Raw genomic sequence first — 11688 nt, 5'->3', positions numbered from 1 at the left:
AATTTTTTTATTAATATATTTTTTTTACCAGAAGCTGGTTATATTTACAGTGTTATCTATGCCGTGTTATTTTACATTTGACCATTCAATTTCTGTACCTGAAAACTGTTAGGCCCCAGACAACCATAAAGCAACGTTTATTTCATTTGTAATTCAATTCAATTCACCTTTATTTGTATAGCGCTTTTACAATGTAGATTGTGTCAAAGCAGCTTCACATAAAATGTCATAGTAAATAGGAACAGTGTGGTTACATTGATTGTAACATTGTACAAAAATTGTAACATTGCTCTGTATTTGTCAATACTTTTAATTGGTTCATTACATTTTATGCAGATGCACTCCCCTAAAAATATACGAATTCCAAATAGAGCTATTAATTTCTTCTAGTGAAGTTATACTCAATATTAGTGGCACAGTGGGTAGCAGGATCACCTGGTTTGAGCCCCGGCTGGGTCAGTTGGCATTTCTGTGTGTAGTTTGTATCTTCTCCCCATGTTCACATGAGTTTCCTCTGAGTGTTCCGGTTTCCCGGAGTTTAAGATGAAAGAGAAGTGGTGACTTTTTTTGGTCTTTACTTCCATCAATTGGTGAAGTTTTGGTTCCTTGTCACTGTTGCCTCTGGCTTGTTTTGTTGGAATTGCTGGATCTGCACATCGTGGAGCTGCTCATCTGTGGACCAGTCTTCAATAGTGGCATTTGTATTAAACGGAAATCATTTAAACTGAAATGACATTCATACTAAACTGAGCTGAATCAGTTGTAATATAGCTAGAATTAGTACATCAGCATTATCCATTATAGCTGGCCTGATTTTCATAGAATGTTCCACAGTCTGACATATTGTAATGGCTTCTTTATTTTAATTTCTCCATCTTTGTTTACAATCTAGATTGTAAATGTGCTATAGAAATACAGATTAATTGCTTTGAATTAAATATATAATAACTAAAAATGTTAAACAACAGAATATCCAGTTATACAAATGTTGACGTGTGCAACTTTGACTTTTTTATTTTAAACAGTGGTAAGTTCCTAGCTAGAAATAGACCTAGAATTTAGTACTTTAAAAGGATGTCAAGAGATCTGAGGAAAACTGTGATTTTAATTAAGCGGTTCATTGTGAATTGCATTGGTGCTTGATATCTACACATTTGATGTGGTTTCAGTTTTGGTCTGTAATGCTTTATTAATTTTTAATGGCTATCTAAACATTTCATCAGAAGTGCGAATAACTGCTAAAGGATATTTCGAAACGTTTGTTAAAACTGCTAAATCATACAGTGATAGATGCAAGTGTATTCATTTAGTCTGTATTTATTGTGAGCTGAAAATATATACGTCAAAAAATGATTAACTGAAATATGCCAAATGATTAAAGCAGCATTTTAGGAGCAATTTTATTTATTTAATATTTATTTGCCTTAATCACATATACAGGAAAGTCAGAAATCAGTTGTGTAAGGACTGCTTTCTGAAGTCTTTCAAAGTCTTCGAAACAATGCAATTTATTGGTAGAACATTTAGAGAGTGGCCTCATATTTAGAAATAACTTCCTTTGGAGACCATGTCACTGTTACCTATTTGTATAAAATATATTATTATTGTCTTCTATTCATTGCTCTCAACATCTGCTTCAGTACAATTAGCCATAAATTGTATCTCAATAATGCTGAGTCTCAATTCATTGTAGATTTAATTAATCAAACACATTTGAGATGTGGTAATAAAAAGGGCTTATGATGACAATATTCTCCATGCATAGATGTAAATTAATTATATATAGATAGATAGATAGATAGATAGATAGATAGATAGATAGATAGATAGATAGATACATATATACATACATACATGCATACGTACATACATACGTACATGCATACATACATACATACATACATACATACATACATACATACATACAAATAAGACAAGCAAATGAAAATATTATGTTAACATCTTTGCCCAAAGACATTTTAATAAGCAAATACAAATATACAGTATAAAAAATCATTTGTAGTTTTCCTACAAAAAGATTGCAATACAACATTTCTAATACCCCAACCTATATAGACACAGCAACATTGAAAAATAGCAAGATTTGGGCTGCTATCTGTTTGTCCAAACAATATCTAATTTAATACCACTTAAATTACTTCCAAGATGCATGTTTTGTTTATATAAACACAAGTGGACAATGCTAAATGCAGTTGTAAACAAAACCCCTTTTTGGCCACTTCCTGATGTGGTTGAAAATCTATTTACCCAGATTGCTTTTGTGGTGTAAACGGTCCTGAAATCAGATATGTTTAAAGGCCATCTCCTCTCTGCCTTCTGACCTCATTTTTTATCAGTTTTGTTGTTGAAGTGCGCTGGCCAAATTTCGCATCTGAAATTTAAGGCAAAAAATATGAATAATTCATACCAGTTCCGGTTCCAACATAAGCCTAAATCAAATCAGAAACCATGTAGTTTTACTTATCTCTTCTTGCATTCATATGACCTCCCATTTAAAAAGTCAGAAAAAGGTGTCTAAAGTGGACAAAATAGATGGACTGAAACACCGGGTGAGTTTGGTCTACTTGTGATACAATCCAACAACATGCATCTTTATACATGAAAACAAGGCCTTAAGCTGCCTCTTCACGGCACACGACATTCGGACACGACTATCAGAATACGCCCCCTTGTTGAAGCCCCTTGTGGTGCACAGCAAAACAGAATATTAAGTTTTGCCGTGACCATGGAAAACTGATTCTCGCAGTGGCGTCCGAATTAAAGAAGTGCAAAAGCAAGAGCCTTTATTCTCTGTGCGTTCACCATGGTTGAATGAATGAATACTAGAAACTCATCATAGACTGCTAAAAATTTTGGAGGGAATGTGGAGACAAGATTAAAAATAATACTCATTTATGAATATAATTTTAGAAAAACTCCTTTTTCTCATCTCGCGCGCACGGACTTGCTTAGACAACACTGGAATACCTCACATCTAGTCGGCCGGTTGCATACGGTCTAGTTGTCGAAGTTCAAATATTTTAATGGATCCGCAGCTCAAATCGGATCCGAATTTTCCGCATACGAAGATGATCAGAACTCCACTTTGGAAATGAATGCTTTCCAGTCTGAGAATAGTGTCAAACAAATCTTGTCACAAAATGTGGCAAAAATCCTACACTATGGTAATAGTTTGATTAAGGTGTTTACATGTCTGTACTGCACTTCAATAATGCGACTAAAATCGGTATACTCCACATTTTAATTTCGTTTTTTGTTTAGTTTGATTAAATTAGTCTGATCAAGTTAATCAAAAATTGTTATTTACATTGCAGACTCTTAATCAGAGTATTGTCTTAATCATATTAAAATCGGATTATTGGTGTCCATGTAAATGTACTCAGTGTTGCCAAGTCCTCAGTTTTCCATTAGAGATGATCTACAGTTGCAGCAGGTAGTTTTTTCAGTCTAATGAACTAAAGCAATTTGCAGACAAAGACAGACTTGCAGTTTGTGGGTTGTTTGTTACAAAAACCTGGCAACCTCAATGGCATCAAGGCAGCACAGTGAAGAGTTTGTTAATACCCTCAAAGTTTGGTAATGTGCTCAAAATTGGACAAAAGTGATTGATTAATTCACCAGGTGAATGTGTCTCTCTTGTGTACTTGTGATCCGATCCACCAAAACACATCTCAAAATGTATAAATAGGACCATAGATTTTCTTCAATCATATGTGACTTTCAGTGTTGCCAAGTCCTCAGTTGTCCTGCAGAATTGAGTCACTGGTACAGCAGGTTGTTTTTTCAGTACTAAAGCGATGCCGGAAAAAATAAGCACATTTGAGGGGGGGGGGGTCTTTTACACAAATCTGGCAACCCTCATGACTTTCTGATGTCATGATCTGGCATCCTTCATAATGTTCTCAAAACTTTGGTAATGTTGTCTAAAGTGGGCCAAAATCATCAGGAGCAATCAGAAATATTTCTTAGATTGTCTTTAGATCGAATATGGCCTTCAGGGAGGCCTAGTCCTCCGTTTTCCCATAGTATCTGTTAGCTTGTTTGCAACATCAAGCACACCTGCAGTTTGTGGGGGGTTTCTTAGAAAAACATGGCATCCCTCATGGGTTTGAAGGCAGCAGAGTTGGGAGTTTGTTATTGTGCTTGAACTGACTATTGAAAGCTGCTTTTCTATACAGTTGTTTTGTTGTCCTGGCTGCTACCAGAAGATGAGAAGGTTGCGTCGTTTGGCTGTTGGAGACCTTGTGATTCTGAGAAGGCTGAGCAGGTGGACTGACGTGTTCGGAAAGGCAGATCTTCAGCAAACGCTGTCTCCAGCACCAGCAGCAGAGACTGTTTGAGCTTTTTCTTAAACTCCTCACACATGAACACATAAAGGATGGGGTTCAGACAGCTGTTGAAATAAGCCAGACAATTAAGAAAGGGTCCTAGATTATATAATACTTTTCGAATGCCATTCCATTCATCTTTTCCCTTTGTCACTGCGGTAACTAGCTGCTGAAGATGAAAGGGAAGCCAGCATATGAAAAAGGCCAGGATTACAGCTAAAATGACCCGGAAAGGCTTAAGTTTCTTCCCTCTTTTAAGACGTTTGGCCCGCACTCCTATAGCAATGTATGAAGATGCAATGACTAGGAAGGGGATGAGAAAGCCCACAATAAACCTGTATGTGAACAGAAGCTTTATATTGGTATCAGGAACGTACTTGCATATTTTTTTCTCTCCTGAACGGCGGATGACAAAAGGTATGCTGCAGCAGATGGATAAAACCCATACAAACGCACAGATGACCCTGCCTTTGAACAGAGTTCGCTTATTTTGAGCCCAAACAATCCACCAGGTGGACATACACCGGTCCAGGCTGATAGCGGTGAGCAAGAAAATGCTGGCAAACATGTTTAGCACTGACACAAAGGAGACTAACTTGCACATGAAGTCACCAAAGTACCAAACCCTCTTGTTAATCAAGGTAAATATGTTCAGGATTAAAAATAAGATGAAGATGAAGTCTGCAATCGCCAGGTTGAGAAACCAAATGGAGTTGACAGTTGTCTTCATTTTGTAGCCCGTCACGTATATGACAAGAGCGTTTCCAATGATACCCACTGCAAAGATTAAAGAAGTGATGCATATATTGAAGATTTCAGTGGCTGTTAACTCCTGCTGCATTGGGATGTTCAGTCCTGTAGTACTGTTTGCTAAAAAAAAAAAAATAGAGAGTGAGAAAACTGTTATAAAAGAATTACATTTCTGACTTTTCCTTTTTACTATAAATCAGATATAAACATTTATCAGATATAATTAGATTTCTTAAATATTTTCCCACAAAAATCTGTTGCATGTTCTTAAAATACTGAACATTTTTACAGTCTAAAGATTTGCAAGTTTGCAAGTTTTAATTTTATTTTAAATATTTTGAAAAACAATTTATTCTAACACTGAGAGGTGCATTGTGTGTGATGCATATTGTAAAATATTCTTTATTAAGCATAATAACAAAAAATTGCAACCCCCCCCTTTTTAAATTTATTTAAATAGTCAAAAAACATACATTCACTAATCAACATAACTAACAAGACAACATACAAAAATATAAACACAGTGTTTTAACACTGTGTACATATAAACAAAGACGAAAAAATGAAGACAACATCATTAGAATACAAGCAAAACCTGGCAGCATCAGCATCGTTTTGTCCACTTACAATTACATTTGGCTTTGGAATTAATTTATGAAAGGACTCCACATGGCAGTGAAAATGGACCTAGAAACATTTAAATTAAGTCATTTTTTTTCTAAAGTAAGGAAATGCAACACATCATTGGCCCACTATTTAGAAGAAGGAGCAAATGATTGTTTCCAATTGATTAAAATCAAGCGTCTTGCCAAAAGGGAAGTAAAGGCAACGCAGTCCAATTCACTTTTTGACTAGTTGTTATTGTCATATATAATACCAAAGAACGCACACTGTAAAATATTATATGATCAATTAGTCCTGACAGCATATGTTTTAGGTCATTGTAACTTATTAATCTAAATAATCATGTTTTAACTTAATTTTATACGTTATGCAATGTGTTTTATATCATTTTAACGTAATATAAGTTTAACTGACTCATATGGTTAATTTGATTCAGCTTAAAAATTTAAGGTAACCAGGATTTCTTACAGTGCAGTTAAGGGCTTTACACAAACATCTTTACAAAATATTCTGGAGTAAGACAAAAAAATATATTTGACCAAAATACAGATACATACAAAACATATGGGTTAATGTAGCAGGGGGCTGTTTACATCTTGTACAGGTGAAGTCAACAGACGAATACATCTTTTCCAGCTTGGCCTTGGAAAGATGAAGTCTTTGTACCACTTTAAATTGTATAAGGCTATGTCTGGCACAAATATATAGCCTCATTCCAGTCTCATCTGTCAAACTGATTTTGTCAGGAGTCACTTTGTGTAGATTTAGAAGTGAATAATAATGATGCAAACTTAGTATATAAACCGGAAATGGTTCTACTTTGAAAACAGTTGATCAGGAAAAAGTTGAGCAATAGGATTTTGTTCAGGAAGGGCAGGAAAATTGGGAAAATTAGTGCGTGTAAAGTCAAGCACCTGTAAATATCAAAAAAAAAAAAAGAAAAAGTGGGCTTTGGCAATTTTAAACTGAGATTCTAATTGGGTAAAAGACAAGAAACAACATTCAACAAAGAGATCTTTAAATGTTTAGATGCCTTTTTCTTACCAAAGCAAGAATGCCTGATCATTCAAAGGCTGAAAAAATATATTGGCGAATTGCAATTTTTCCTTTAAATGTAAAGATAAACACACTAAAACCCAAAAAGTTAAGGTAACTCATAACATTTGAGAAAACCGATTGCAACAAACCATTTAAGGTTAAAAAACTAATCCTAGTGAGTACTGTGAACTTAAATCATTTGAGTAAACGAAGCAATTTGACCACAGCAAAACCAGATAAATGAAGAGAACTCAAACCAAGTTACCGAGTACTGTAAAACCAATAAGTTAGGCAACTCAAACCATTTGAGAAAACTGATTACTACAAACCATTTAAGTTAAAAAACTAATCTATGCGAGTACTGTGAACTTATTCCATTTAAGTTGAAGTAATGAGGTATTTAATTAATTAAATGAGTAGAATTAACTTTCATTCAATTAAATGAGTTAACTACACTCATTTCATTTGATAAAGTTGACTGTTGGGTTTTACAGCGTACGTTTAGTTTTTACTGCTTTTTTCTAAAATGATGGCTGATTGTTTAAATTTACTTTGTCAGCAAAATTGTCACATGCAAAATATACCACAAGACACCAACCAGTGTCGAACATGCAGTGCTGTAACTCAAAATTAATATTTTACTCTTGTTCTTATCTCAATGCTGCTTGTGTCAGTTTTGCATCCAAGCAAATAAAGTTTGCATTAGCCTGCATTTGCATTAATACAGTTAGAAATGTCGCATCCTGTATAATATGACCACAGCTTTTTAACCACTGCTGACTGCTCAGACAGCACGTATTGCACAAGTACACCCTCCAAGAACTATAGCCACAATAGATTTAAAATATATATGTTTTTTGTTTGTCATTTTATCTCAAACTAGTGGTTTAAACCAAAATTCAACAGCAGCGTTAGATGATGAGATTATATTTATAGTCAAAGCATTCAAGTCAAGCTACGTGATCTTGATCAAATCAACAAGATAATGAAGCTCAACCAGGAGGGTGGAGGACTCAAAACTGCATGTCATTTCGAAAAGGCTGTATACATACAGTTCTTTTCACCTAAAGAAGCATTAAAATAAGTTGCTATTGTATATGTAGTAGTGGTATCAAATGCACTGGATTTTTAATAGATGCAGGTTCTTACCCATTTGCAGTCCTTTCCTCCAGTTCTTCCTTAAGGTGTTTGTTATCAGAGCTCTCAACAGCGTCTTCACATGAGCAATTGGTGGCTGTTTCCCCTTGTATGAAAGAGAGAGTGTAGGGAGGAGTAATGATGCAACAAGGGAACTATGCTTCTGTAGAAAGCTATTTTGAATATGATATTTTAATGGAGATTATCTTCTATACTGGAATCCTGACTATAAATAACACTGTTATCAAAAAGATCTAAAATAAATAATATAAAATTAAATAATAAATGCACTTTAGAATGAAGAGCAGCGCAGAGAGCTGATAATTCTTCAATTTGACATTGGTGTTTTGAGTACCCTGCTGAAAAATCCAGCTTAAACCAGCCTAGGCTGGTTGGCTGGTTTTAGCTGGTTGACCAGCCTGGTTTTAGAGGGGTTTTGGCCATTTCCAGGCTGGTTACCAGCCTTTTCCAGCCTGGTCTTAGCTGGTCAGGCTGGAAAATGACCAGCTAAATCCAGCTAAAACCAGCTTGACCAGCCTGGTTTAAGATGGACATAGCTGGTTTTGGCTGGGCTCCCAGCATGGCTAGGTGGTCAAGCTGGTTTTAGCTGGTCATTTTCCAGCCTGACCAGCTAAGACCAGGCTGGAAAGGGCTGGAAACCAGCCTGGAAATGGCCAAAACCCCTCTAAAACCAGGCTGGTCAACCAGCTAAAACCAGCCAACCAGCCTAGGCTGGTTTAAGCTGGATTTTTCAGTAGGGTATGCCTGACCATATATGTTAATATGTAAATATGCAAATACGATTTGACATCTAATACTGATAATATAGTTTACCTTTTTGAGTATTTAAAAGCAGCATCGAGGGCGCTATCTAGAGGACTCCATCTTCTGTCTCCCAATTATAAATAAACCCATGACTTATTTGAATCCGGGGTTGTAGCGGACATTTTAAAAGGGAAGAGAGGGGTTGGGGGTCTTGGCAGCTGTATGAGATCCAAAAGTTTCCGTTTATATAATTATTAATCACCTGTTTCTAAATTGTCTGTCTCTAAAAGTTATGGGGACGTATCCCCCTAATTGCTACGCCCCTGTTTAAATCAGAAAATATAAATAATAAAATAAAATATACCTTTTTTTCTGTGTATTCTAACTTGTTTTTCCAGATTTTGCTATAATGGACTTTGGATTACAGCATGCTTTTGCTTGCATTGCATGTTTTCCACTTCATTTGTAGTCACTATAACTAAAAGCGTCTGGAATATGAACAAATATGAACTCATAAAAAGGGCAGACATTGTAAGCCATTTAGACTAACTCGTCATTTATACAAAATGGACATAAAAGCACCATAAAAGTAGTCCATATGGCTCAGAATAGTCTCTTTAAGCCACTTGTTAGCACTGTGTGAGGAACAGATTGTTATTTCTTGGCAATCATGAGAAAGTTCATTGAAATTTATGCACAGACACAATTAGCCGTCAGTTGTCATGGCATTCTTCTGTTGAACAAAAAGGAAGAAATACTAAGAAATATGGTAACACTTTACAATAACAGTACATGAATAATGATGTATCAATATGTGAACTAAACATTACTTTATTATACTTTAATGATGAGGTAAGGTGTGCGCTAATCATAAACTTTAACCTCCGCATTTCTCGGTAACTTAGATGAACTCGGTAGCGTCATAAAGCTGTGTGTGTATAGACTATCCTGTCACAAAATTCTAGACGATGGTAATTGTTTGATTAAGTTGTTTACATGTTTACACTTGGAGAGCAGCATTGACAGCTGATCTGTCAGTCCATAATATTGCATTGATATTAAAGTATTGTAAACTTTGGAACAGGCTAGCGCAGAAATGCCATTGGAAATACTGGAGTAAAATAAATTTACATACTTTAAAGACATGACTTGGAAAAATGTTATCTAATGCAGTGCTTCTTGTACATTCTGAGACCCACTTTATAACGTAAATCATTTAGGCAGTGAAGATTGTTGATTTTTAAAGAAAATAGACCTTAAACTTTGCGATTTTGTAACGCCATACAGTTGACCCAGGTTACTGACATATTAAAAGTCCTTCTGCATGCTTCTGCAAATACAATATTGCTATAGGGCAGCAATATTAATCATGTATGGCAGTGGTTTCACCCACCCGGAGGGTCGTGGGACAATGAAGGGGGGGTCTCTTGGTGATTTCTAACAGTCTAATTAATTTTATTAAACCATTAGAGTTACCGTATTGTATCCAGAACCTACTGAAGATAACAGTTTATATTGAAAACCTTTTTTTGCTATTGGATTGCAACCTTTGGGTTGATTACATTATATTAAAGACACAGCAATAGCGTCAGATGCAGCAGATTGAGTTTATAGCACCAGGTTAAACTTTCTGGCACATTTACAGCACTCACATACATAAAAAATGTAAACAAAGAATAGACTTGGGCCTATTGATGTGTGTGCGCCATTGCATGCAAGGATATATAGGGGGTTGCGAGTCACTGGCATTGCTATTTTGGGGGTCGCGGGATGAAGTTTGGGAACCCCTGATGTAAGACATACAGTAGATTTATACAGTAGTATTATACAGTGCACTGTAAACAAATCTGTTAATTAACACTTTCCATATTTTGTGATTCAAGGGTGTTTTCCATTTGTTGTGAATTGCATTATGGGACTTTAATCTCTTCTTTGTCGACTTTCAACTCTACAGTTTAACAAAGTGGCTTTCCTTGACATTTTTGTAGTTTGAAATAGTATAAAGTGAAATAAGTCTGTAAAATAACAGAAAATAAACTGTTTATTCAAATGTTTGTGTACCATAATTTACAACACAAACCCACACAATATATTACGTTAAACTATTATACTATTAGGAAGACAAATCAATGTTCCATAATGCAATACCGTATGAATACGGAGGTAAGCGGTCAGCTGGTAAGGGCGAAAAGGAATGGCATCATACCACCCTATAGCGTTCGTTTAAAAAAATTAAATGCAGCCATACGTACCTCTGGCTACATAATTCGTGATCTCCAGAAACATACAGTATATAGGGCTACGTTTTCAGAATGAGCCTACAGTATGTTGGTTTAAGCCCATAGAAACCTTTTTGGATTTATGTTTTTTTTTTTTTTTCAGTTGTCAGTTTCATGTTTTTTTATTACTCAGGGGTGTAGCAAGAGATTTGCTAACAGAATGTAACAGAATTTACACAGTTCTGTAATTTAAAATGTGCTATACTGAATCATGTATGTCAAAAAAGGGAAACCTTTACAGAAAAAATATAATATATTATTGTAACTATACAATAATATATGATAAATGTAATATTTTAGGTTTTGTAGATTTTATTCAAAATTTACAGAAAAAAACACATCCATTTCTAATGTTAATAGACCAACATGTTAAAGTCGATATATAGTGTTGAGCTTTTCTGATAAGAATGGCCTAAATCAAGCACCATTTTGACAGCTGACACTTAACCGAGTGTTAACACGATAACCGAGTTGCGAGACCCATCATTTCCATAAAAACCGAAAGAAAAGGAGACGATGCTGGTAGATAGCCTTAATGTACTACTATAAATTCGGAGCACAAGTGTATGATCTGAAATATGCTGCAAACCATGCAGTCTGAGAATAAATGTAATAAGCACCATACTATGTTCTTCTCTGTATGATATTGTGAACCATCATTCTCCTCCTCATTAACTACAAAACTGACAACTTCCTCTTTCTGCACATTTCTTCACCACACAGCACTAGGCAACTGCCGCAGCTGT

The 11688-nt window shown here is 35.4% G+C and overlaps 1 protein-coding gene across 1 annotated transcript; it reads right to left on the bottom strand.

The window, feature by feature from the left end:
- Window positions 1-1973: 1973 nt before the first annotated feature.
- Window positions 1974-7975, bottom strand: si:dkey-42l23.2 (C3a anaphylatoxin chemotactic receptor). The gene is made up of 2 exons (XM_056473675.1): window positions 7911-7975; window positions 1974-5219 (listed from the first exon to the last, which is right to left on the bottom strand). The coding sequence occupies exons 1-2, from the start codon at window positions 7912-7914 to the stop codon at window positions 4192-4194; spliced, it is 1032 nt and encodes a 343-aa protein (XP_056329650.1). The 5' UTR covers window positions 7915-7975; the 3' UTR covers window positions 1974-4191.
- Window positions 7976-11688: the final 3713 nt, after the last annotated feature.

Source organism: Danio aesculapii, chromosome 15 (genome assembly GCF_903798145.1).
Source record: "Danio aesculapii chromosome 15, fDanAes4.1, whole genome shotgun sequence".
Lineage (NCBI taxonomy): Eukaryota > Metazoa > Chordata > Actinopteri > Cypriniformes > Danionidae > Danio > Danio aesculapii.
The sequence above is the reverse complement of the archived record's forward strand: the minus strand, read 5'-3'. Positions and strand labels throughout refer to the sequence as shown.